This window comes from Balaenoptera physalus (genome assembly GCF_965194825.1).
Source record: "Balaenoptera physalus genome assembly, chromosome: 18".
Classification (NCBI taxonomy): domain Eukaryota; kingdom Metazoa; phylum Chordata; class Mammalia; order Artiodactyla; family Balaenopteridae; genus Balaenoptera; species Balaenoptera physalus.
The window spans coordinates 47,286,005-47,313,552 of record NC_138899.1 but is presented as its reverse complement, the minus strand read 5'-3'; the positions used below and the strand labels follow the sequence as shown (position 1 = coordinate 47,313,552).

The 27,548-nt window shown below is 36.4% G+C and overlaps 1 protein-coding gene and 1 long non-coding RNA gene across 3 annotated transcripts in view; one reads left to right on the top strand and one right to left on the bottom strand.

Annotated features, from left to right (window-relative positions):
• Positions 1 to 27,548, top strand: part of LOC309647945 — a 1,188,245-nt gene that overhangs the window by 192,045 nt on the left and 968,652 nt on the right. The gene's annotated exons all lie outside the window — the stretch shown is intronic.
• PCDH20 (protocadherin 20) lies at positions 1,166 to 27,431 on the bottom strand. Of its 2 annotated transcripts, XR_014256399.1 has the most exons (3): positions 23,341 to 27,431; positions 19,295 to 22,301; positions 1,166 to 11,321 (listed from the first exon to the last, which is right to left on the bottom strand). XR_014256399.1 is itself a non-coding variant. In XM_082435815.1 (2 exons), exons 1-2 carry the CDS (start codon positions 23,470 to 23,472, stop codon positions 19,581 to 19,583), a joined length of 2,853 nt encoding a protein of 950 aa, XP_082291941.1. In that variant the 5' UTR covers positions 23,473 to 27,431; the 3' UTR covers positions 1,166 to 19,580. The 2 variants fall into 2 exon arrangements, 1 of the variants encoding a protein (XP_082291941.1); XM_082435815.1 differs by having other exon boundaries at positions 1,166 to 22,301.

The following is a 27,548-nucleotide window of genomic DNA, read 5'->3' as shown; positions in this document are numbered from 1 at the left end:
GGAGATTCTGAGATACTGTCTTCCTTCAAAATAGATTTAAAATTACAAATGGAAAACACTGTGAATTCTGTTCTCCATGTGAACGAAGACATTGTACTTGTAAATAGAATATCTGAGGAGTGGTCCTAGGGACAGTTTGTACATTTTTATTTAATTTACTTCATTTCATTTCATTTTAGCTTTTATAGCACTTATTTTGTGTCAGGCTTTTGACATTTTTTCTACAGAGAGCATAATTGAACAAGAGTTCCAGGTGCTGTGCCTTGAAATCCGTCACTACATTTGTGCCAAGGCTGTTCCTCACACAGGCTGCTCTAGGACAATGACTTAGCTGGCAGGATACTAAGGCAGACAGGTTCCTGGCAGACATGTGACTCCTAGATTGTTGACAATGGCCAAACACTGCCCCTTGAACAGCAGTACAAGATGCTTCCACTCAGTCTTTTCTAAATTCAATCTTTTCTAATTGTTCCAAAGAATAAAATACATGGAATGTTTTATTTAATGGTTTTAACATATTCCAGAAATTGTGAATTTTTTAAAGAATACATAGAGAAAACAAAAATATATATATATAAGAATAAATTAATATCCATTGTATTTGGTTTCACGTATGGATGTAAGTACAGAATCATAATTAATATGCCTGAAAATAATTCAACATTGTATTCAAGAAAAATCAGAAATGAGTGTCAATAGTGCTTTTAAAAATATGATGCCAAACTTGTTTGCTAATATTTAAAATTTATCCTTCAAAATATACATTAAATTGGAAATGTGAGGTTACTTTTTAACATAATAAAATTATCTCATACTGTTGTAGGATTTAATGTCTTTTTCCTAAGTTTGTAAATGAAACCAATCACTTTTCAAAGATCCTTTAGAAATAACTATGAGAATTGCCAGGTTTATAAATAAAAATTTGTAAAATTCATGTCAAACCTGAAGTTAAATGAGTTTTTAAAGTTTTTAATGTAAAGGCATTAGACACTAGGTTAGTTTTCTAATTAAAGAAAAAAAGAAAAACTTCTGGAGAACCTTTAGGGTGCAAAAAAATTTACCCCTGAGTCGTCAAAGTCGTAAATTTTAAAAGACCATTCCATCAAGGCACCTAATATTATCTGATGAATTTCTACAAGTACTAAGCGCTTTTCTTTTCCATTAAAAAGAAAAAAAAAAAAAATCTTTGAAAATGGAGACCAAAATCTGGAATTTTAAAATGATGATTTAAAGATCATAATTCAATTGATAATTCAAAATATGAAAACAGTAATTAAATTTTATTATGTGTCCTTACAGTTCATATGAGTTTGTAATGTAAATGTACAAATAAATAACATTATTTTGTCACTTTATGCTAACTCTTTAAAAAATTCTAAAATCCTAGAATATTTCATGTGAAATATAGTGCTTACAACAAAAAATTAGGCTTGAGGCACATATTATTACATTTAGTATAAATGAGATTTTAATGCAGTCAAGGCCTTGTGCATGAATTAATTTTCTCTGACTTACAACTGCCTTCCAAGTCACATATAGCCTTTTGCAAACACATTCTGTTCAACTGTGTCTCAACAGTAGATTATAGATGATTTGAATACAAGAGTCAAGGTTTACTCACTTTTGCATTTCAATAGAAAGGAAACCAGATATGAAACTGATTTATTTCTTCAATGAGAATTTGTTTAATACATGTTGAATTTTATTGAAACTCAGATGTCATCGATTATAACATGCAGCACTAAGACAGCAAAAACAATGCCAATTCCAAGTGTAAAATCTATTTCTATTTCAGAGATAATATACATGCAAAAATTTGCATCTCAGAATTCATGAAATATGGTACTACCACCTCTAAGATCAACTCCTGGGTCCTCCATGAAGCTTTGAAATTAGATACCTATGATCTTGAGCCTTTATCCCCTCCCTTAAGCCCTTGAATAGAGCCAAACCATAATTAGTATCTTTCAGAGGACTGAAATAAAAATATTTACAGATTTGAATCCCTAGTGTAACTTAACCTACAGTTAAATCCTAAGTGTCTTGAGTAGTATCTTCTTTTCCCAAGTTCCCACCACTATGGGACCATCAGAAGTTATTCTGTTTAACCTTAAATTCACCCCTCTGTATTTTCCTGGTCTACACTTAAAATGTATGCCTTTTCAATCATCTTTTCAACTCATATTGTCCTTTCTTTTGAGTCAGTTTCCCACTCATCTCTCTCCTAGTTTTCAACATGCCTGACCCAAACTCTATTCTTGTTTGTAGAAGGTAGGTATTTTACTGTTTATATATTCATGTGCAAAAATGTAACTGTATTTTTATATAATTCAATTTAACTTTTATTTTAAACCTCATTCCACTCTGTAATGGAAAGCTTAATCTTGCCAATTCAAAGTAAATTCAGTCGTCTGTTATTTCTGTTTAACACTGGCTTATAATTCAATCATGTTAAGATATTAATGTACTTCTGAGGTTTTCTCCTTGCCCTTCCATAATGAAGTTACTTAAATTATAAGTTCTGCCAGGCACACCTGTTGCTAGAGGGCCATTGTGGAGATAGGAATCTCTAGAGTCTTCAGAATATAAAACATCTGAAGTCTTATGCATGGGCGTAAGAATGGCGAGATGAGTAGAATTAAACTATATTATTACATTTCTATTTTGTCTTTTGGTGCTAATGACCCACTAATACTTGAGCTTTACCTTCACACATTTTCTAGTGAGGATGGTCCAGACTGTAGTGGGCAAGCCATCTCATGGCAGGCCCAATAGCTTTCTCTCAGTTAACTTCTATACCTTAGTTGGAGACAAGAAAAACTTTCAGATACAACTTTACTCCACAGACTCAGACAACATAGGAGGTCTCTAGGCATCACAAGGCTTCAAATGTCACACATGTCCAGAATGAGAGTTCTACTCTTCAGCACCTGGTTTCTGTTTCTGCTATTCTGAGCTCTTGCGTAGAAGCACAGCCTACCCCTAATTTTGGATTCCAAACTTGAAAGTGGATTCCAGGTAGGGAGATGGAGGCAGTGAATTTACACGCCCCTGCCCCCCTGCCATACACATAAATTACTTCTAACACATTAGGTTTCCTTTCCCAAACTCTCTTCCTCTATAGATTCTGTTTTCTAGTTCAGAGATTTCGGGGAAGAACTTTTTGGCCAGGATATGTGGATTTTCCTTCTCACATCTGAAACCTAGTGTTTTGCACTTAGAAGTGGAAAATGTGGTGTCTTTTCTCCCTGGCTTTTAATCTAACTTTTTTCTACAGTGAATGGTAGTCCTGAGTCCTACACTCTGAACTTCAGTGGTCATGGAGTAGCAGAAAAATTATTCTACAATTAATGTCGCAGATTATTATTCTGCCACACTCAGTTAAACATCTTCATACTTTTCTTTGACTCTTTATTTCATTTTCTGAACTAAGCAGAAACCTGGCTATTTCCAGAGAGCACTGTTGCCCTAAAGATGACTTAATTCTCTATTTTCCCATACCTCAGGGTCAAGAAATGCGAAATATCCTCTTTATCCCACAATGCTGGAAAAACCTGTCATCTCTCCAATCTGGTGTGAAAATCCCTGCTACCTAAAGATGCAGAACATTCATACAATACACTTTTAAACTGGACAGTAATGAAATGAGATGCAATTGATATCACTTTTCAATCTATGATAACAAAAGTGGAATTTTCAAACAATTTAGAATAAACCAGTTACATGACTTTAAATGCCCATTCACTTTAAGGATGTAGAATAGTTGAGACTGAGAAGATTAATAACAAAGGATTTTGATTTGAAACAGTGTTTTGATTTTTACAGTTGATTAAGTGTTTTTTATTTTTAATTAAAAAAATTAATTTAAGGTTCACTAGAAGTTGTAAGGCTTATGTGATTTCTCATTTGGGAACAATGAGTAAATGCATAAATGTTAAGGAACAATGGAAAATAAAAACAAAGTTTTGTGTTTCATACCACAAACAGAGTTTGAGTTTGAAATGTTTACATCCTGCTATACTTTTCTTGGTCACTGTCAATCTCAAAATTCCCTATCCTTCCTGCTTATTCACTGAGGATATGGCATATTCCTCGTAGAATTCCCTACTTGCTCGAGTCCTGCCATGTTTGCGAGTTACCTTACAGTCCATGTAGTTAATTCAGACAATACTCTGGTAGTTCATTAGCTTATATCCAGTTCTCTTCCACCTCTGTTGTTAAACCTCCCTCCCCCATTGGTCACCCTTTGGACCCTGCGGTCAGCCAGAACTGCTCCACTTCTAAAATAATAAATAAATTGCTTTGTCTGATCATAACCTTCTAACTCTCTCTTTTAATTTAAATAAATCAATTCCTCCACCTTATTATATATTTTAATCAATAGAATCCTCTAATTTCTCCATAGCAGCTCTCTTTTGTAAGAATTTTTTTTTTTTACGTCTTCCCTGAGTTTCAAGATTTAATCCACTTCGACCACCCTTTTTCTGATACCTTTATCTCTTTTGCCCTATTTTATTTTCATCACTTGTATCTAGCAAAATCTCAGTTTTGGTTGGGATTCATATGTCTCCTTTCTCCATACCTGCATCTGTGCATGTGAGCAGTGATTCAGATCAGATCACACAATCATCCAAATTCATGTTATCCTTCCCATAAATGGTTCCTTTTCTCTTTCCTTGAAAGCAGTTATTTCAAACATCTTCCACTGTCCACAGATTTCTATTCTCCCATCTCCCCTTAATTCTCAACAGGTGATTTCACCTTTCTACTTCTTTCTACTTCACAGAGGGAATAGGTAATTATTCCTTTAAATTCCTCCAAACAACTCTACAATTTCACGTATCTACAGTTGCATCATTGGTGCCTTTCTCATTACAGAGAAGCATATTTTATCCTGCCTCCAGCCTCTACACCTACTCTTCTTTGGATAACATGTCCTGCTGGATTATCTTTGACTTGAGCTATTGATTCTTCTCTATTTTCTCCCTTCAGATCTTCTTTCCTATTGATTCCACTGCATCCAATATTTTTTACTGGAAGCAGGAGGAAAGAAAACCTCCTCAAACCAGACATCCTTCTTCAACTTTGCCCTGTATCTGTCCTCTCTCTCAAAGCCAAATTTCTTTTGACAGGAATTCTCTTTCCTTATTCACTTTCCATTAACTCCAAATCTACTGCAATTTTGTTTTCAACCTCACCACTCTACTAAAACTCCTCTGATCAAGGCCATTGCAACCTTGGTGCTGCTAGAATAATCTGGCATTTTTAGAATATACAAATCATTTTTAGTTACCTTCTTTCCTTTTAGTGTTATTTCAATCTTGTAATATTATCCATATTTTCTGAGAAAGAAACTGATATTCTGAAAGTTAATTTGGTCAAGAACACACACTTGTAGCTATAGATGGCAAAGATTGATCTTGAATTGAGGGTTTCTGACTCAGGAACCTATATTTTGCTACAGTAAAATAAGATGAATCAATTATATTCTCATATTCATTATTTCATGTATATTTACAACTTATTTTTTACTAAGATTATAGATTTCGATGGCCTACATTGATAGCACAGCCCACAGTATCTGAAGTTATTAATAAGTTAAGATGACCCAGAAACTTCTGGGGAATGAGGAAGCTAATAATAAAAGTTTTGCTTCATGAATTTCCTAGTAAAAATAAGGACACTAGACATGTTAGAGACAGACTATTTCTCCTAAGTAATGTAAATTGACTCAAAAGTACAAAGGGAAACATTGAAAGATTCAAAATCTCACTCATTGTTAGTAACTAACTTGATTGGCTTAAAAAGCCAAATATTGAATGATAGGTCTCTGATGTATTTCTGATCTGATTGGGAAACAATTTTCCCATTTTTTTCTCTTTTCCTTAATAACTCTCTTTCCATTGAGGAACTTATATTTTGTTGATAAGAAAATTATGCAGAAGAATAGTTATAATCCACAGGAATTTCCAGTTCATTGCTATGGTATAGGTAGGTGCAAAATGCCCTGGAAGCAGAAGAAAATAAGCTCTCAACAGCAGGCTTTCCAGAGGAAATGACACTTGAGCTAAGACTTAATGATTGTAGATACTGTCCAGGTGGATGAGGGAGGAAAGGACATCTGAGTGGAGGGACCAGCATGTGCGAAATGTAGAGACATAGATATCATGGGGTGTTTAGAGAACTACAATCAGTTGTTCCAATGAAGTAGTAGTCAACACTTCAAAGCATAAAATTACCAGGATGACAATTCAAAATAATTTGAAGGAACAAAAGCAACAGAGTGGACTTATTGTTCACACAATGGAAAATCTCCAGAGTGTCTCTTTTTAAGCACAGATGGATTGGAGGATTTAAAAGATGCCATCAAGTCTCTGTTTTGTTTTTCTTCCCTCCCTTTCTTTCTTTCTTTCTCTCTTTTTCTTTCTTTATTTTTTTCTTCCTTCCTTCCTCCCTTCCCCTCTCCCTTTTTTCTTTTGTCTTCTGAGTTATCCTGATCCTCATACAGGCTCTTACTACAGAGAAATCCAAATAGCCACCAGCAGTGCTAAACTAAGATCCTCCTAGATCACATATTCCTGGATCACAAAGTGTATATTCATTTTATGATTAATCTCCTGGGCGTGAATGCAGATTTCTTGATAATATGTCCCCCAGTACCCTGTCCTAATTTATTTTCTATTTTTTACCCATATTTCAGTTATACACATATCAGGTTAAGAAACACTGCTGTAGATAAACGGGAGGCCTTTGTCAGGAATGTAATAAATTAATATGTGAGAAAAACAAGATAACTCTAGTAATTATAGGGATAATACAGGGAAACAAAAAAAAGTGCTTTGGAGTTTGTGATGATTCAGACATATTGTCTTTACTATGTTTATATCATAATTTATGTAATCAATTTATTTAGCCAACTATATATCAATGTAAAGGTAGGGCTTTTTCCGTTACTATTAAACTCTACAATAAGTATGCTTGTGGAAGCTATTTTCTTTGTAATTTTAGAAGTGGAAATGCAAGGAAAAGAGTAATGCACAGTTGTAAATGTATACATATCATACACATCAGCCAATAAATAGCCCTCCAGAAAATGATCCCTGTTTTTACTTGTATAAGCAATCTACTTGTTTTAATTTTCCAACAGCATAGACTCCCTGAAATTATGTATCTTTGTAATTGTCAATATGATAATACAATTCTATTGGAAGAGAATTTCTTTGTGTATATTTTCACAAGGTAAGATCAATCTATAGCTGCCTTCTGTGTCCTTCAAGGTTTGGTTGGTAAAGGGTGGCAGAGATAGTTGATCAGCATATTTACTATCTTGTGACTGAATTTCTAATCATAAAATGTATCCATGTGTCTATTTCAAAGAGAAGGACAGGTGTGAGAGAGAATTGACAAATCCTACATTTTTACAAAAACAATAGGTTAGCAGTACAAATTAGAAAGAAAGGAGCCAAATGAAGATGGCATGTATTACTGGCATCAAGTCTCAGATGCAAGGGCCAGAAAAACAAATGAAAGAACCATTTGGATGTAATTAAGGAAGCAGGAGGCAAAGAAAAGGAAGAGAAACTAAGGAACAGATGATGCCTCTAGCCCAAACTCCTCAAATCTTCCAGCCTGCCTTTCCTGCTTGTTCTGCTGTGACAATATATGTGGACACTCAATGAAATGTACTCAGACTTGAGATTATTAATAATTTTGAAATTGAAACTAGCTGCATAGAAAATACTGTAAACCAAATGCTTGAATTGATTCCTTTGGCGTTATTCATCCCCTATTGACATTTATCCCATTAAAATGAAGTTTTATTTTCAGTGTCCTTAGATAAACTTTGAGTGCCAAAGAATGGTTCCAATTGCACATTTTAAAGTATTTCTGTACATACTAGATGCTTAATGAGAATTTTTAATAAATTAATTTATGAATCAATTTTTACATCTTCATGTGTTTCTGCCCTACCCACCATACAAAGCAATTGAAACTCAAAATAATACCAACCACTTTTATTATTTCTTCATTCAACAAACATTTAGTGCTAGGTCCTGAATATACAAAAATTGGCCCTGGAGATTTCTATGCTCTTGATATGTCATTCTTTAAATAAGGTAGGGCAGGCAAATGGGAAGTGAGAAGGGAAATAATACTTGAATGATTGACTCCCATGTACAAGGCATAGTGCTGGCCACTTTACATGCATTATCTCTAATCCCAGAACAAACCCAGGTCATTCCCTTGTGTGAATTTGGGGAAAATGTGGCTCATAGATATTTATGAAGTTTCCCCAAGCTTTTAACACCAGTAGTAGGAAGATGCAGGGTATAAATACATGTTTCCTTTACCTTGTTGGATGTTGCCAGTGCTTTTTCACTTCTAATCAAGCTAGGCAGGATTTCTCTGTTTCTTTTCAGTCATATAAAATGGGAGGATAAGTAGTGAAATTCTCATCAGCACATCTTTCATTCCTAACAATTAAAATTGCTAGTAACTTCATCTTTGTTTACTTCAGATTTTCATGCCTAGAATACACTTTTCTATACTTTTCCCCTATTCTTTCTCCTTACTAGACACCTCTCATATTGATAGTTGAAAAAGCGTTTATAGCCCCTAGAAAAGAGAACCTCCTGAATAATTACATCTTTTGTCCCAATAGCCAATACATGATACTTCTGCTACCCACTTCCCTACTTTTTCCCTCCCAAGCATGAACCACAACACTAAGGGTATGTAAGATGATGGGGCAGATCATACCTGTTCTATTTGCAAATGCTCCTCAGAGCACTACTCCCAGAATCAGCTCCAAGACTCTGCTACATTGTCTTTTTTTAAGTTCTTTTTTTAAATTGAAATAGAGTTGATTTACAATGCTGTGTTGGTTTCAGTTTTAAAGCAAAGTGATTCAGGTGTATATATATATATATATATATACACATACATACACACACATATATATATATATATGTGTGTATGTATATATATATATATATATATATATATATATATATATTCTTTTTCAGATTCTTTTCCCTTATAGGTTATTATAAAATATTGAGTATAGTTCCCTACGTTGTCTTTTAAAGTCAAAATATAATGGTTTTCTTCTAAAGTACATAACTACACTAATTTATGTGTTAGGACCACATGCCATTCATGTATTCATTCATTTATTCCACAGATATTTTTTATGGAGTCTCTATTATGTAGGTTCTAGAACTACACCTTAATAAAAAGAGACAAAGTTGCTGTGCTCATCAGGCTTATATTCCAGGAACTGTCCTAGACTAAAATTTCTAGAAGGTAGGAACAGACATGCTAGTTACCATTCTAGTTACTTTGTCTGCTTCTGATGATAATGATAATGTTCTGATGACAATGATAATGAAAAAAGATCTGATTCATGCTAATTTATGAGTTTAATCTTTAGGAAGTATTGGAAATAGTGTCCTACTTAATAACATGTTGGGAGGAATTGCCAGTAATGAAATAAATCCTTAATGGGCTGGATGTTAGAATACCAAGTAAAAATGGTAAATTACAGAATAGTAGGACCCTAATTTGGTGATTTTCAAACTTTGCTACACATTAAAAAGCCGCTGGGGAGCTTTAAAAAACAAATCCTGACTCCCATCCTACTCCTTGTACCAATTAAATCAGAAAGTTGTGGGGTAGGACCCAAGCATTATTTGTTATTGTTTAGCTCCCTAGATTATTTCAACATGCAGACAAACGTGAGAGCCAATGATCCAAACACATTTTTATCAGTCTTTAGTGTACGTGCAAATCAACTGGAGATCTTATTAAATACAGATTCCAGTTTTTTTTTGTTTTTAAGTCTTTGCTGAATTTGTTACAATATTGCTTCTGTTTTGGTTTTTTGACCATGAGGCATGTGGGATCTTAGCTCCCCAACTAGGGAAGGAACCAGCACCCCTGTATCGGAAGGCAAAGTCTTAACAACTGGACCACCAGGGAAGTCCCCAGATTCTAGTTTAATGGATCTGGGGTGGACCCAAGATTCTTTATGTCCAACAAGCAACCAGATGTTTCTACAGCTGCTGCTGCTGATCTGCGTGCCACACAGTGACTCTAGCAAGATGACAACACATGTCACCTTATTAGGCCTGTAAGGGCTCTGCAGCTAGCTGCCTGCCATTTTCTGAGCAGTGGTTACCCAACCCATCCAGCAGTGGAGGCATTGTGTTCCACATCAACAAAGACCACCTGAAAACATTCAGAAAAGAGGCTCTCCAATGTTGTAGGTTTTTCTGACAACTTTGGAAAAACTCCCAGCCCAACCCAAGCATGAGAGGGACTTCTGGAATGTGTACCTGGAAATGCTGATCTTCAAGGTCTTTGAGAAGTACCATCTCAGTACTTGGCTCATGTTTAACCAATAACTAAACCTCTAGGAAGAGAAGAGAGAGCCAGACTTATCACTTCTATGCAAAACTCCAGTTTTGAGTTTCTCCATATCCTAAATGTATTTCATAAGTGAATAACTTGAGTAGAAATTATTCCACAACCTAGTGAGTGATTAGACAAATGATGGGAAAGACATGTTCTTTTTGTGAAAGTGTAGCTTAGACTTGGCAATATTTAGAAATGAGATGTCTAGCTCCATGAGTGATGATCCCAATTTCATTCTAAAATGTGTTCTAAATGATCAATTATGATGTCCTGTCTCTCCACCCCAATTATTTCTTTATTAACTATGTGAACATTTCATTCTTGGAAGATGCTTTTCCTATTTGTATTTTAAATTTATTTGAACGAGTGTCACTAATGTTTTTCTTAGATTAGAATTTAGAACAAAATCCCTACAATCTTCAAAAATGACTGACATACAAAGTGAAAGAGAAATGTAAATATTTAAGAAAGAAACATACCTTTTTGCAACATGAGGGAAAAAATGACTTTGTATTTTAGCCTTTCATCACAGGAGTTCTGATATGAATCCAAAGTATTTGACTGCTCTTGCAAAATGATATCATTTTACCAGAGTAAAGTGTTTTCTATAATATAGTCCTATGTACTATGTATTGGATATGGCAATAGTAAATGCCCAATAAAAAGTCAGTGCATGTTAAATGAATGATTCTAATGAACTTCATCTTCTGTGAATTCATTGTATAGTTTGAAGCAGCTTTTGAATAGGAAGCAGAGTTAGCAGACAAATGGAATAAGAATGAATGTGTTTAAAAAAAAAGAAAAGAAACTTCCCAAAGTGCTTGTTTTCAGAGAATTAGAGATTACAAGTCACTTCAAATGATCCATTGATTGAAGAGACTCATCCATTAGAAAGGCCATCTTGTCTGCAACAACAACAAAAAGATGCATTTTAACATGCATGTTTTTTCATCAGAGAAACCTTTTACATATGCAATCACAACACATCCACACACAGTATCTCAATTATAAATATCACTTGTTCAGTTCATCTCATCAATAATTGGGTCTGAGATGAAATCAACAATTCAGTATTATTCATTCCAGCTCCAGTCAACTGAGAATGTCTTTTAGGAAAATGAAAACACCTCTGGTTTTCTGTTTATTTCTGTGACTTAGTAAAAGTAAAATGAACATAGAGTTTAACTGGCAGGGTCACACTGCCTGGAACATAGTAGGCTCACGATACATAATTTTATTTTCATATATATATATATATATATATATATATATATATATATATATTATTCTACGATTTGTTTTTTACTTTACCTAGCAAATTATAATTAAATATATACTTAGCACCCATGTTTTATAAAGAAAAATTAAAATATTTATTGTAAAAATTACACAAAATAAAATGAATGTTGTTATACTAGGTCAACTAAACTCCACCTTTAATGAATGTGTAAAGTATTTTTCAGGATATCGTAGTAGTTTTTTATCATGGCTTTAACAAATTATCATAAAATTATCAATAGAAGCTTAAAATAACACCCATTTATTAACTTCCATTACTGTAGTCAGAAATCTGGGTACAGAGTGGTTCAGCCTGTCCTCTGCTTGGTGTTTTGAATAGAAGAAATCATGGTATCAGCTGGGCTGTATTGCTTTCTGGAAGCTCTGTGGATGAATCCACTTCCAAGTTTATTCCTTGCAGACTGTCAGCTAGGCTGGATATGTCTCTAGTTTAAGGTCCATAACATCAATTATATTTGCAAGGCCCCTTTTGCCATGTAATATAATGTATTTGTAGGTTCCATGCATTAAGGCATGGACATCTTTGGGGGGCTATTCTGCCTACCATAGATAGACTAATAAATGGATTCTGAGAATATTGAGCTTCCCTTATGAGAGACCAACAAGATGATAGAGTAAGAAAGATCAAGGAAGCTCAAAGGGGAAGAAAACATTGATGTTTTAAGATTCCTCCTGGCTCCATGAGACAGATATTTTATAAGTTTTCATAGATATTTTACCTTTCTTTCCCAATATGTACATTCACTATTGAAGTCTTTTAGAAATCATCTCTAATTGCAATAATTGACACTCCCCACCAAATGGTTTGATGAGGAATGCTGTTTGTCATGGCACTTCAAACAGTGTGCCCTGAGTCAAGCATAAAGCACAAAAAAGGAATCAGTTTGATTCACTTAAGTTACATTAAATCTCTCATTTCAAAGAATCTTATAAAACAACTTATACTCAGTTATTCTTCACAGAAATTCGATTCAATTGCTAAATACATTTGTAAATGAGACTGGGAAAATTATATGTTCTATACTACTTTTTTGTAGGAAAATCCTTTGTAGGACTAGATGGAGAAATCAAACATATACAGGATAGTTGGCTTTGTTAAATTTGAATGCTTAGATAATTCAATGTAAGTATTTTAAGGGTAAGGTAAATTTAAGGGTAAGCTATTATTGTAATTCTTCTTGCAGTGAATATTAACTGCTATTACAAGAAAATCTGTAAAGCAAATGCAACTTCTTACTGTTGAAAAAATGATTGAAAGGATCATAAATGGAAAGCTGTCTCAATATAAAGCAATAGTGTTTTTTAGCACCTGGTTTATAATTAGCATTGCCCACATTCATTTGACTTTGAACATGTTTATGATTTTATAATTTAACTACAAAAATGTAAAGGAACCTAGTTTCCCAATTTAATAAGACAGTGGGGTGAGGAGGGAAGTTGGGTAGATGAAGTTTTTCAAAAGGAAAAAAAAATTACTTTTTTAGAATTTTGAAATTGTTATTGTTACTTTTCTTCCTTTGCCCATTTTACTCTGCCTTTAAAGTACAATGCTTTTTCCTATGAATCTTCTAGAATTAATTTCTCTTGAGTATATTTTTCTTCATAATGAGATGGAGGATTCAGAACGTATGTGCAGTAATTTTTATACATTAATGTTAAAATATCCTCTCATCATACGTTATACCAGATCTCATAACTTTGAAAAATACTGTTACATAGTATTATTTGAAAGATTTACACAACAATTCCCAAAGTACATTTTACACCTCATTAAATCAAAACCTCAAATTGCCAAGAAAGTACCTTAAGAAAGCTTATTAACATAAAACTATGAATTTGAAATGACATAAAATATATTTGCAAAGCAGAAATCAGTGCTATCTTTGAAATATAGTAGCAAGGTTACTACAGGGTACATATGTACATATGTAGATTCAATAAATATCATAGTCACATTTTAATTATTCTGAAATGTAAATCTATGATTTTTCTGAAAGGAATAGTTGGTTCACAGTGCCCAGTGCATTTATTTCTTTAATCTTTTAAGTGAAAGTTGTACTTGGGAGTTATAGAGAATTCCAATTCTCAAACTGAGTAAAAAATATATGTTATAAAAGTCTTTAAATTCACCCATTCTATCCACAAGAAGTACTCAGTCCCTATTTTGCAATTTATAAACTTTGCAAAGATTATATTCCTCTAATAATTTTGATATTCTTCTTCTTAGCTTTCAGTATGTAGTTTATATCATTAGGTAGCACTTTCATCTGCCATTATGATCCTTGTTTCCCTCTGGTAGAGGTACAAGAAGCACAGGTGAAGAGTAGATGGGAGGGAGAACATATTCATCCATTATTATGTGTAGTTTACACTAGTTTCCTCAAACTGGAGAGTGATCTTTTTTGAGGATGGAACAAAATTTACCTTTGGGCCTAGAACAATGTCTTGCTTATAAGAGGTATAGGCTAATAATAAATATGTTTAGTAAATAAATAATTGATAATAGTGCTTATCTCTATTGATGCTTTAGGATATTGTACCCAAAACTATAAGGAGAAGAACAATAATCCAAAATTCCTTTGAGGTTGTAAAGTTTGTGATTTAGTGAGTTCCTAACATTCAGTCATTCTGGGTTTACCTTCATTTACCTTAATATACACAAGCCTGGTCATCTGTATTTTTGAATTAACCATATCTCTTATATCCACAATTGAACCTGCCTTTCCTATATGTAATATATACATATATATATATATACATATATATACACTTTGCATAAATAAATATTTATTTCCATATTATAAATCAAGTTTATTCCCTCCATTTTTCTGTAAGGCTCATAAAATTTTCCCTGGTTATTATCACTTATTCTCTAATCTCCTAAAGTTTTGTTTCCTTACTATTTTCCTGCAATTATTATATTTGTCAAATACATAATTTTATAATTTTTTAATACTTTTCTCTTTATGAGGTATAAGTAGCTTTATTTTTTAAATTATATCTATCTTTTCTACAAGTGCATGCAGGGAAGATATATGATTCTTATTAATTCATTTTAATAGTTAGGTTTGATTAACTTCATTTTTAGATGTGATTTCATCTCAGAGAATTTTTTTTTAATATTTGGCATATTGTCTTTTTAAGTATCACACTTTGGTTAACTTTCCAATGAATGTAAAATTAAAGTGTGTGTTTTAAGAGAAATAGTTGAAGGAAAAGTAACTCTGCTGTTTTCAGTAAGATTTTGCTTATTTTTTACTTTCATAATTGCTGTTTTCTAATCCCCTCAGTTGTCAAAATTTTTCTTGATATTCTGTCTTAGTTTATTCAAAACTAAGTTTATTGTAAAATAGGCTTGAAAGCAAATTATGAAAATTATGAACTTTCCTATCTATCACATGTGGATTAATTCTTATTGGAACCACAAGTTTCTTTATCAGCTATAAATTACTACCTACTATGTTATATATCTCTTTCATATTGTCTGGTTTAAAGCCCCATCTTTCACTTAAATTGTCACTACTCCTTCTATTCAGTTTCTAGAATCTTCTTCAACACAAGTGCCACACATTGCCAGAGTGATCTTTAAAAAACACACATAGCCTGGTCAAATCCTTAAAATTCCCATTGGCTTTGGGATAAAATTGCAACCTCCAGGCATGACACGAGTCCCTTTATTACTTGCAGCACATGTACATCCCCAAGTTCATTGTTAATAATATCTTTCATTTTCTTCATCCCTTCAGCCAAGAAGAACAGTAGTATTTGTGCTTCTTTAGTCATGATGTGCTCACTTGCACATGTGTGCCTTGCACATTATTCCCTCTTCCTTAAATACCCTTCTCTCTCCTTCTGCCCACTTTCCCCTGGCTAACTTCTCCTTCTTATATTCAAATTAGGCATCATCTTCCTGAGAGGGCCCACATTAGAAATCGCCTCCTTTAGGAAACTTTCTCTAAGACTTCCCAAGATTGAGTTAGGTTCACTTGGCATCCCGGGAATAGGCATTTATCCCACACAGTGTTTTCAGATTGCAGGTTTTCTTATTAGCCTCCCACACTATAATCTAAAGTCATCAAGGGACTCTGTCTTCTTCTCAGTTAAGCCCATGGTAATTGAGTACCATTCATGGTATGAATGACCGAGTTTCCTTTTGAACCTTCACAGTATTCCTACTTCTTGACATTAGTGGGTTAAGCCTTAAAGTTCATTCAGTTTTGTTTTATACCCTTAAAGGAATACATTTCCAGTTTAGGGTTTTATCAGAGAAAAACATGCTACTATTTTAAGAACAATTATATACAATAACTGACATTTAAAAAATGATTATAGACTGTAGGTATATATATGTATATACCATCTGAAAAATATTCATGATCTTTTCTTATCAGAAATAGAACTAACTAGAAAAAAATTATGGTGGGTGTTTTGCTCAGGAATTACTGATTTTTTTAATATGATTGATCTTTTTCTTCTTTGAGTCCATTTGCATAACTGTCAATCCTCTTCCTTTCAATAAATATTTGTTGACTGTTCACACTCTAAAGGCATATTGTGAGGCAGAGATTGCACAAGTCAGTAAAATGTAATTGGTAGCACTGACTGCTTTCTTGCAGTGAGCAAATCTACCTCAGAGTGAGGACAATGTTCAGGTATCTATGCCTCTGGTGTCTGTGAGCTGAGGCTGCCCAGTGAATTGAAGAGCACCATATGCTCAGTGCTGTCCTTTCATTACATTCTTCATTGTCTACCAAAAGTCAGGACCCCACAGAGTCCTCACCTCACCGAGGAAGGAGAGACTGGAACTCGAGTCTCCATAATCTCAGGCGAGGATTGTATAATTCTTCTTTTTACAGTTGTCAATCGAAACATGTTCTGGGAGCACAAATTAGAATCCTTATGAGAGCTATTATTGCAATCAAGTCCATTTTATACACCTTCCCTAATATTGCTTCACTGATATTATTTCTTAGGCAAGATTATGCCTGGTGTTTTCATAAAACACATGCAAAGCACCCAAAAAGACAAAGGATTTGGATTTTATTTTTAATACACTAATACTACAAAATTGTTTTAAAAGAAGTGTTTCTTTTTCCTTTTGCTTTTAACTGCCATTGATAAAAGCATAACTGCCAAGAAAACTTTTTTTTTTTTTTTTTTAAATAAGGTCAGGGCATCTAAAGAGTCAAGTAAGGTAAATTGTTTCCTCCCTTGTAGCTGAAATTGCTATGTTGTTTTAAATTTCCTGTTCCAAATTAATGAACAGTTTTTTCTGTAGTATAAGAATGGGTTTGGCAGTGTGAAGATCAGAGCAATCTCTTCTTCATTAAATTGGGCAAAGAGTACTCACTGGTTCTCAAACTGTTAAATGGATATTAGGGTTTTTAATGAATGGAACATTTATTTTTGTGCCAGCTCAACTAACAACATTGACATGATTAGCATACATTTTGGCAACCATTCTAGCACAAGGTGTTAGTAAAAAGGGGCTTTTATCTTTGAGCTTAATTTACTTTAACTTTCCTTGTTATATGTATTTTTAATGTGAATGAGATGTTTTTATAAAGGAAATCTTTGCACAAGAAGTTATTCAGAAATATGTCCTTTTATTAATGTTACAGACATTTTTTTCATGCTAGAGATGAAATCCATACCCCAAACACATGAACCTTCTTCAGACTCATAAATGAATAAATGTTTTGTTATTTATACTGATAATTAAATCATTGCATTTGTAGAGAACTATTTTTTTTTAATGGTGTTTCACATGTATTTCCTTCCTGTAAAAGAGAGAAATCAGATATAAAAATGACTGGTGGAGGATGGTTTCCTCCATTGCTCTATATCAATTATGAATGAAAAGTTTGGGGGGTTAAATGATTTTACTTTCTTAGCTCAGTGGCCTCTCATAAAAAAGGAATTTCCAATAAAAATATATTTCCTTTTTGTAACAAACACTACTGCCTCATATGCTTATTATTTTATTTATTTAAATTCTCAAATTGAAGAAAACAAGAAAATGAGTTAATACCTATTCAAAAGGTCTTGGGTTTTTGTATTCAATTCTTTTTTTGCAATGTGTTTTTATTTTAAAATTTATTGAAAGCACTTGTAACACAGCTAACAGAGGAGTTGTTATAAGTATGTATTAAAATGAGTGTTTATAATTGATTCTAAGTCATAATAAATTAATATGCATGTACACATGCATGGGTGTAAATTTTCATGTGAACTTCTATCAAACACATAGACATACTCTTTCTCTATTATATACATATATATATGTGTGTCTATATATGTCTATAACTACAGATGTATCTAATAATAATTTACCAAATGTTTAATTAAGTAATGAATTAGTTTAATATAAACATTAGCATAACAGAATATTTACACTTTATCCACATTTACCTCTAAAAGCAAATGAATGTCATTAACAGGAACTTCAGTAAAAGAATAAGCCCATGTTCAAATATAAAACAGTAAAAATGAGAAAGAAATTATGAAAATATATACCTTTAATTTGCAGACATAGAAACACTTTTGGTACAGTACAGACACATGATGCCCAAAAGTAGAATGATCCAGTTTAAGCTAACACTTATTCTTTGTTTACAAAGATAATTTTGCTATAGCTCTCGTATAAAATAAAATTTCCAGCTCACACAAGGAAGTGAAGGTGATCAATCACTGATAAACCAGCTTGCTTCACTGCAAAGTGTTCAGTAAAAGCTAAATTATCAAAGAAATCTGCTGCTGGGCTTACAAATAAACTCTTGGACCTAATCCAAAGCCAAAGAAAGGAAGCCAGAAATGGTAGCCAACAAACCTAAACAACAACAAAAAGATAAGTATAACTTTCATAGAAAAGGTCCAGCTAAAACAACCAGTAGTGTCCACCAGCTTCTAGAACAATTTTGTTTTAATAAGATTTTTCTTTTTTTATGAAACACATGAGTTTAAGTATATAAGAATCTAATACATAACCCAAGTATAAAGCACTACTGACAAGTTGTGAAAGCATCAAAATGTCATGAACACCTATGAAGCAACTAAGATTGAAACATATCTTTTGCTTCTGGCTGTTTCTCTTGGACACAATTTCTAGTTACATATCCTTTAAGAAAGAATATATATATTTTCCCTTGTAATAATAGCAAGTGCAGTGGTAAAGCAAACAGAAAGCAACCAGAGTACACAGAAGGTGAATTACTCTTCAGCACGTCAGATCTTTAACACATGGCAGAGCATTTATCCTTGCTAAAAAAGAATTGTGCTTCTTTGTGAAGTTTTCTCTTTCAAATTATACATTATGCACTTGTGAGGTAATAAACATTCTGTTTACAAATGCATTTCTTTTCTTTTTTATCATACATTTAAGTGGGGTGACATTCCATTTACTTTAATGTCTTCTTTGTTTAATGTTAAAAACAATATATTTAAAATAGACTCTTTCATTAATTTCATGTACAACTGTCACGTACAATACCTTAAAAGAGTTCCCTGCAAAGGAGCAGCTGATGCCCTCTTGTGGTTAAAGGACTTTTTTAGGCAAAAATGCAATGTACCATTTTCTTACCTTATTCCATGGTTTTAACAATCATCTGCTTGGTGTATGAAAGCTGCAAATCATGTCCAAGCTTTTTTTATAACAGTTCCATAGCTGTTAGTACCAATTTTCATTAAAAAAAAATGCTGTACACATTTTATAACCTCTGATTTTGAATTTAAAAACCTGTAAACAGCTATTTACAATACAGTACAAGTTATAAATTAGATGTCCAACACTCTTTGGGTGGTGAAGACTCTCCAAAGTCAGTTAAAACATCTCTGTTACTCCACAGCAAAAAAAAAAAAAAAAAAAATCAAATATTAGAAATATCCATTGGTTTCCTCTCTCTCATATGCAAGTCAATTTTTCCTTTTAATGGAATTTGTACTTCCAAATTTTCATCCTCCCTGTGATGCCTTTTCCCTCTCAAACAGATATATATGCCCATCCCTGTTATGAGAGTGATAGAACCCAAGCTTATTACAGACAGAGCTACTAAGGTGGGCATACAAGATACAGGCTCAACTTTCCTATGAGTCGGTTCTATTGAGATCTGTGGTTCTTTCTCCTCTATGTTAATTTCTGGTTCCTTTCTTAAAAGACTCTCAATGTAGCTCTCATTACTGACAGTGTCATTGACAAATAGGTTCACCATGACCGTGGAATGCAGAGGTTCGGGATAACCATGATCACTCACTTTCACCAGTAAACGATGGAGCCCATAATCTGTCTGCAGCAATGCCTCCTCCAAAGTAATGTTGCCAGTTTTAGGGTCAATCCTAAAGGACTCAGGCCTAGGACCTCTTCTCCCTATGATGCTGTAAACTATGACAGCATTCATGCCTGTGTCTTTGTCAACTGCATAGACCTCTGTAACTGGGGAGCCAGGGAGAGTAGAAGGTAATACCAACAGGTAAGACATGTTAGACTGAGGAAATAAAACAAGAGGTGGGTTGTCATTGATATCTAGAAGGAGAATTGTGATTTTTGTGGTAGAGGAGAGGGGAGGCTCACCTCCATCAACAGCTTCAACCCACAAAGTATAGGAGCTTTGCTGCTCTCTGTCCAAAGAGACTTTGGCTCTCAGCATGCCTTTTCCTGTGTCTATGACAAAAATATCACTCTGGTTCACCACGGAGAGGGCAACCCATCCATTTTGCCCAGCATCGGCATCTGTTACACTAATTACTCCAATTTCACCATATCCTGGAAAGTTTTCTGGCACAAAGAAGCTGAAGTCCTTGTTGATGAACCTAGGACTGTTGTCATTTTTATCCAACACTGTGATAGCCACGGTGGCTACTGATTCTTTGGGTGGCTTCCCAGAGTCAACAGCTCTGACTGTGTACTTGTACTTTTCTTTCTCTTCTCGATCCAGCTGAGTAGAAACTGTCAGAACTCCTGTGACACTGTCTAAGGAAAAATATGATGGAGCATCAGGTCCAAGAAAATATGAAACTTGTCCCCTCTCTCCACTGTCAGCATCTGTAGCATCTAGCTTAGTCAAAAAGGCATTGGGTGAGTTGTTTTCTTCAATGGTTAGTTCCACCAAGGGTTGAAGGAAAATAGGAGCATTATCATTGTCATCTAAAAGTTGCACTTTAATCATTTTTTTGACATGAAATCCCTCAGAGTTCCAGGCTACCACAGCTATTTCATAGAACTGCTGTAGCTCATAATCCATAGGTTTTGTGGTTTCTAGCAGATACTCATTACTGTATGGTTTGTAGGGTGATAACCTAAATGGTCCTTCACCATCCAAGTAGCAGTTCACCTTGTATTTACCTTCTGGATCTCTTATGGTGAAAAATGCAATTGGAGTGTTAACAGGTTCCAGTTCTTTCAGGTAAACAATACCATCTATCTCATTCACTATATAACGAGGGACAATTTCAGGTGGTCTGAAAATAACTTTGATAATGGTCACCAGGGCAGTTATCACAGCAGGGATGCAGCCCGGCCCATTTGCAAGAATGGTGAGCTTGTGTGTTTGCAGAACACTTCCCCCAATCTTACTGAAAAGTTTAATGACTCCAGTGTTTTCATCCAGATGGAATAAATCCTTGGATGCTTGTGGAACTTTCTGGCTGTAAGAGTAGGTGATCTGAGCATTGTTTCCCAAGTCTCTGTCCACAGCCTGGACAGCTGCAATTGGTGTGCCCACTGTAGCATTCCCATACATAGTGACATTGATTTGTGAGTCTGTGAAGAGAGGGCAATTGTCATTAATGTCACTTATGCCAATGGTGAGGGTGGCACTGCCCAACAGTGGTGGAGACCCACCATCCTCAGCTATGATGATGCTCACATACTGGTCCTGGGTCTCCCTGTCCAACAGTCCCATGACAATTAAGTAGGGGGTTCGCTCCCCATTCTCATTCTCCTCCACGTCCAGGGTGAACATACGATGGTAGTCCAGCAAGCGGTAGGTCTGAACTCCATTAGTGCCTATATCTCGGTCCATGGCAGGATGCTCTATGGCCAGCCGGGTGTTTACAGGTGCATTTTCTGGGACCCAAACCGATATTTCGGAAACAGGGAACTGTGGGGCATTGTCATTGATGTCCCGGATAGCGATTTTCACCTTCACAAACCTAAAGTATTCCTGAGGCAGGACCAGTACATCCAGAAGCAAAAGACAAGAGTCAGCGGAAGGCGAAGAGGAGATGGAAATGCTGCCCCCCCAGGCAGCCCCTCCACCTCCTTCAAGACACAGGGCCTCCCTGTCGATCTCCTGGGCAGAAGTGTGCAGCTCCCCGGAGCGGTTGTCCAGGGTCACGTACTGGCCACTCAGTCCCTGGGAGGCCAGGCTGAAGGAGAGAGGAGGGTTCCGCTCGGCGCCGCTGTGCTCCGGGGGCTGCGACTGCGTGTCCTGCCTCCCTGCTCCGGGCACCAGCCGCAGGTCCTCGGCCAGGCTGCCGATGAGCACCCCCGCGGGCAGTCCCTCGTTCAGGCTGTACAGAAGCTCCGTGGCGCGGCTGTAACTCGCCAGGCAGTTGAAGGGTCCCACGAAGAGGAAAAACAGAAGCAGATGCTGAACGTGGGGGGAGGAGAGAAGGCTTATTACACACACGCGGAAAACACAGAGCTTGGAGTCAGAACCATTGCCCTGGGGTCATTCTGGCTCCATCCCCATTCCCAAAGGCAAACGCTCCAGTCAGAAAGGGGTGAAGAGGAAACTTGCTGTAAAGGAGAGATCTATGGGGCAACACTGTCTCCAAAACTTAATTTTTCTCTTTACTTTCTACCTCTCCCCCCCCACCCCCCGCCCCTGCCCGGCTCCCCATCACCACCTCACTCAATTAATATTCGGAGTCCCAAACCATAAGTCATCCCTGGAAATACATGTCGGAGTGGAGAGGACTGCGCAACGCGACAGAGAAACCACCAGGGTAGGTCATGGGGAGGGAGGGGGCTGGTAGTGGAGAGGACCGAGAGGTGGGCACTTTATTTTCCATTGAAATGTTTCTACCACTAAGATCCCCGGAATGCGAAATGTGTTACATCCCTTGCTATGAGGCCGATAACAACAATATTAATAATAATAATAATATAGTAACTCTACCCCCTCGGACTCCCTACCCCACTAAATAAACGTTTTAGGTCGGAAGAATCGATTTTCATTTTAGTACGTATCTAAAATCAAATCGAAAGGATCTGTATTTCCACTCCCTAACAAGCTCTCACTAATCCCCCTCCCTTAGGGAAAGAGAAGTAAATGTGGGAAATGATTATGCAAAAACAATTTGTCAATTGCAGTAGACAGTCACAGCCAGGTGCTGGCCGCAGGAAACAATCTACGAACCCCTTTATCTCAAAGCCAACTGAGCACACCCCAGCCTCATCCAGCTCATCTGCCTACATTTCTGCTTCAGAAACTTCTCACGACCCAAGGACTTGTCTATTCCTTGCTAAAATGCAGACACATTATCCCAAACTCCCTTTCCCTCCACGCAACCTTCCTGGGAAGTTTGGATTAAGGTAAAAGGTTTGAGAAACCATCAAGGCGTGGGAACTGCCCCACAGTACTGCAACTTGTCGGGGCCGCGAGGCTCCTGGACCCCTACCCTTACCGGTAGGTTTCTGTGGCTGGTGCTGCTCCTGGAACGACTTAGACGCCCCATATCCAGGCGCGGGTGCCAGGTTGCCGGGCGCCAGCTCACTGGCAGGGCCCGCGAGCTGCACGCATCCCCTCGGCCGCGCATTCCCAAGGAGGCTGCAGTCGGCGCGCTCCTGACGGGAAGGCGGCAGAAGACACTCCCTCTCTGTGCATGCAAATCGGTGGGGAACTTCAGCCAATAGTCACTGGCTCGTCAGTTAAGGACAGCAGCTCAAGGGGGGCAGAAAGGCGAGGGGGTACCGAGGAACGGTCATGGTTTCCTGTCCTGGACCTGGGTTAAGTCCAGACCCCGCCGGAGGAGCCGGAGCGGGTACTTGCCTCTGAAGACGGCGACTACGCGCCACCCGGTCGGACTCCGGGGCGGTTGCCCACTGTCCTCTCTCCTCGCAGCACCAGTCAGGACCCAAGTCCACAGGTTGCGAGCGTGAGAGGGAGAATTAGACTAAATTAATAAGCCTGCATTTATATCTGATTAGAGAGAAAGGAAGTCGGCACTACAGAGCAATCACAGGCGCGATCCCCAAACGCCTGCTTTGCCACCAGTTCTTCTGAGAGACTTGGATCCAGCAGTGTTTGCACAGAGAAAGAAAATCCACTTTCTCTGAAGAGAGAAGGAACTTCAGACTCTTAGTAAGGCGGTCTGAAGCAGAGAAGCAAATATATGAATTCGGTGAAGGTTTCGACGTGCTTTAATTTTGAAGCTTCGCAGTTGGCGGTGACAAAGCTTCTGCCAATTTCCTAGTTGTAGGCGCAAGTGTCTCTGGGTGTCTGCCTTGTGGTCTTTTGAGACAACCGCAGCTTCTGGCTAAGGTAAAGAGCCAAGAGGGAGAGTGGCAACAATTGCTTGGTAACAGAAGTGGTTCTGCCTGCAAGCAATTTTACCAGATTTCTCTAAGGGATGTATTTTTTTTTTTCTTTTTTTTGGAGGGCACTCACTGAAGCCTAGGCTCAAAAAAAAAAAAAAAAAAAAGGCTACGTTTCAAGTTATTACTTTTTTTTTTTTTTTTTTTCCTTAGAATTTTTACTGGGAAAGGAATTCTGAAGGAGTGTGGTGGAGACTGCTTGGCTATCCCCTCTGGCTCTGACACTAAATAGCGATATGACAAGTTTCCTCATTTACAACGTCAGGGCTGGTGAGAGACTCCAGTGCATTAAGTCTGTGAAACACTTTTTGATCTGCAGGGTACCATGTAAGTAGTGATAAAGACCATTGGCCTTTCCCTGAGTAGACATTTCTCTTCATCCCTAGGTTTCCATATATCCTGTGGGCTGCCCTGAACATAAAACCCTCCCAGCTGAGTAACTAATGACTGAGCCTGGAATAGAAAAGTACTCCTCCTGGGTTAGAGAAAGATCTGACATCCTGTGTTTTCCATAGGATCCACTTCAATTTTCTTCTTCTACTGTATGCTAAACAGAATATAAATTGCTTAGCAGAGCTAATTGTTTTGCTTCTGACCCTTCCTATTTTCTCCTCATCCCCACTAATCCTAGAGAGTCCTAAATAATTGATAACACACTACATCAAAACACCTGGTGTGTGTAACAACTTATTGCACAAATGGGGCTGTACATGGAATTCGCAAACAAAACTTTCTGTAATACAAATCTGCCTTATAAAATCAGCTTCTTTAAGTTCTTTGGAGTGAAACTGGAAAGCTGATGAAGTGGTAAACACACAGGAACATGTACATGTACGTGTAAGGCCATCACACAGCTGGTAAACAAAACACAGTCAGGCAAGTATGCTTTGCCTCTCCTTGCTTCTTCAGCTGCTCGTTCTGCCCTACAGTTGAACTTTTGCCACATAATTGGTAAATAGTTATACTTTGGGGTCTGTAGTTGAAACATATCCAACTCCAAAAATCAGTAGAAAGCTGCTTCTGAAATGTGTTTAGTTTATGTCTTCACACAATACCCACAGCTTCTGACAGTTTGAGGCACATGGCCAGAATTAGGCAATCCATCCATGGTCAGGATACATACAGGCTAGACCCACAGTCTGAATTAATTCTACATTTATACAGAGAGCAACAGCAGTAGATTCTATATCCCCTTACAGTTCATGCCCTCTCCAACAGGTTAAGATCACTCACCTGTTTTGATGAAAATATAGGGATTTCTTTCTTTAGTTTATCCTTTGTTTACAAGGACACTACATTCAGCAATAATTTTCTGTAGTGTTTCTAAAAAGCATGACCATATAAACTATAATGTAAGTTGAAACACCTAAATTAAACATTCTGGAGATAATATTTAGGACAACAATAATAACCTCCTTTGCTCTAAGTTACTGTGGTTATTGCAAAGTCCCTGAATGGAAATTTGTCATCAAGGTCAGCACAATTTGGGGGAATACCTTACATGACACATTCCAAACTGTTAACTGAGCTGCTTGTTATTATCTTTCCTCTTTGAAGATCCAAGTAGAGATTTCAAATGTAATCGGGCTTAAAAAAAAAAAAAAAAAAGACCAAATTCCCTTCTTTCTTCCCTTGTATCTTCTTACTGGGCACCATGAAAGTGTTCCCAAACTCCTGTTCCTTATGACGCCAGCTCTGTGACCTGCCATCTGGTGTCACATATTTCTTTCTAAAGATGACTTAGAGAGCTTCTATGCTATTAGTCCCTTGAAAATGATACTTATAATGAACTTCTCAGATGTCTCAATTGCTCTGGGCCTGATTCCCGGGTGTTCTGTAAAAATCAGTCTAGAAGAATAGCTAGATTATAAGCCTCCCAAGCTTATTTTTTCTATAGACAAGGAAAACAACGTGATACAATAGATGGCATTGAGCTGAGCCAGGGGATTAGGATGTTCCCTTCTCTAGTTGGTTGCAAAGTTACGGTATGACTTTAGACAAGTCATCAGACCTCTCTGTTTCAATTTCTTATAAAAATACCCATACACACTACATACACATATATGAGGGAAATGGCTTACCTAATATATGTCTTTGATAGACACTGCATAATGATACACAGGTTAATTTTATCCTTATTTACTGCGTTATATTACTGAAGGTTAATAATTTTCATTTACTGCAAGCCTTCTCTCCTTGTAGTTTTATCTCTTTATTTGCTGTGAGCATGCGTCTATCAAACTTTGTACATTTGGTAATCATACCTTAAAACTTTTAAAATTTTGCAGTACTGTGTTTTCCAGGTAGTTTTTATTGTATTTTTCAAGTGACTCTGATTGTACCATTTAGAGTATTTTAATAACAGTATTCTATCCACAACATTTCATGTGATTTAATATATACACAGATATTTAAACTTATTCTGAACCATACATAGTTCTATAAATGTTCTGGTTAATTCAAGATTATAAATAAATACAAATTAAGCATATGACCTTATTTTAAGATTATTTTATGCAAATCAAATCTCAATGGGGGCTTCCCTGGTAGCGCAGTGGTTGAGAGTCTGCCTGCTAATGCAGAGGACACGGGTTTGAGCCCTGGTCTGGGAAGATCCCACATGCCACGGAGCAACTAGGCCCGTGAGCCACAACTACTGAGCCTGCGCGCCTGGAGCCTGTGCTCCGCAACAAGAGAGGCCGCAATAGTGAGAAGCCTGCGCACTGCGATGAGGAGTGGCCCCCGCTTGCCACAACTAGAGAGAGCCCTCGCACGGAAATGAGGACCCAACACAGCCAAAAATAAATAAATTAATTAATTAAAAAAAAATCTACAATGGGGTACCACCTCACACCAGTCAGAATGGCCATCATTAAAAAGTCTACAAATAACAAATGCTAGAGACGATGTGGAGAAAAGGGAACTCTCTCACACTGTTGGTGGGAATGTAAATTGGTACAACCACTATGGAGAACTGCAGGGAGGTTCCTCAAAAAACTAAAAGTAGAATTACCATATGATCCAGCAATCCCACTTCTGGGCATATATCCGGAGAAAACCATAATTTGAAAAGACACATAAACCCTTATATTCATAGCAGCACTATTCACAGTAGAAACAACCTAAATGTCCATTGACAGATGAATGGATAAAGATGTGGTATATATACATATATATATACATATATATATATATATATATATATATAATGAAATATTACTCAGCGATAAAAAAGAATGAAATAATGCCATTTGCAGTACATGGATGGACATAGAGATTATCATACTAAGTGAGGTAA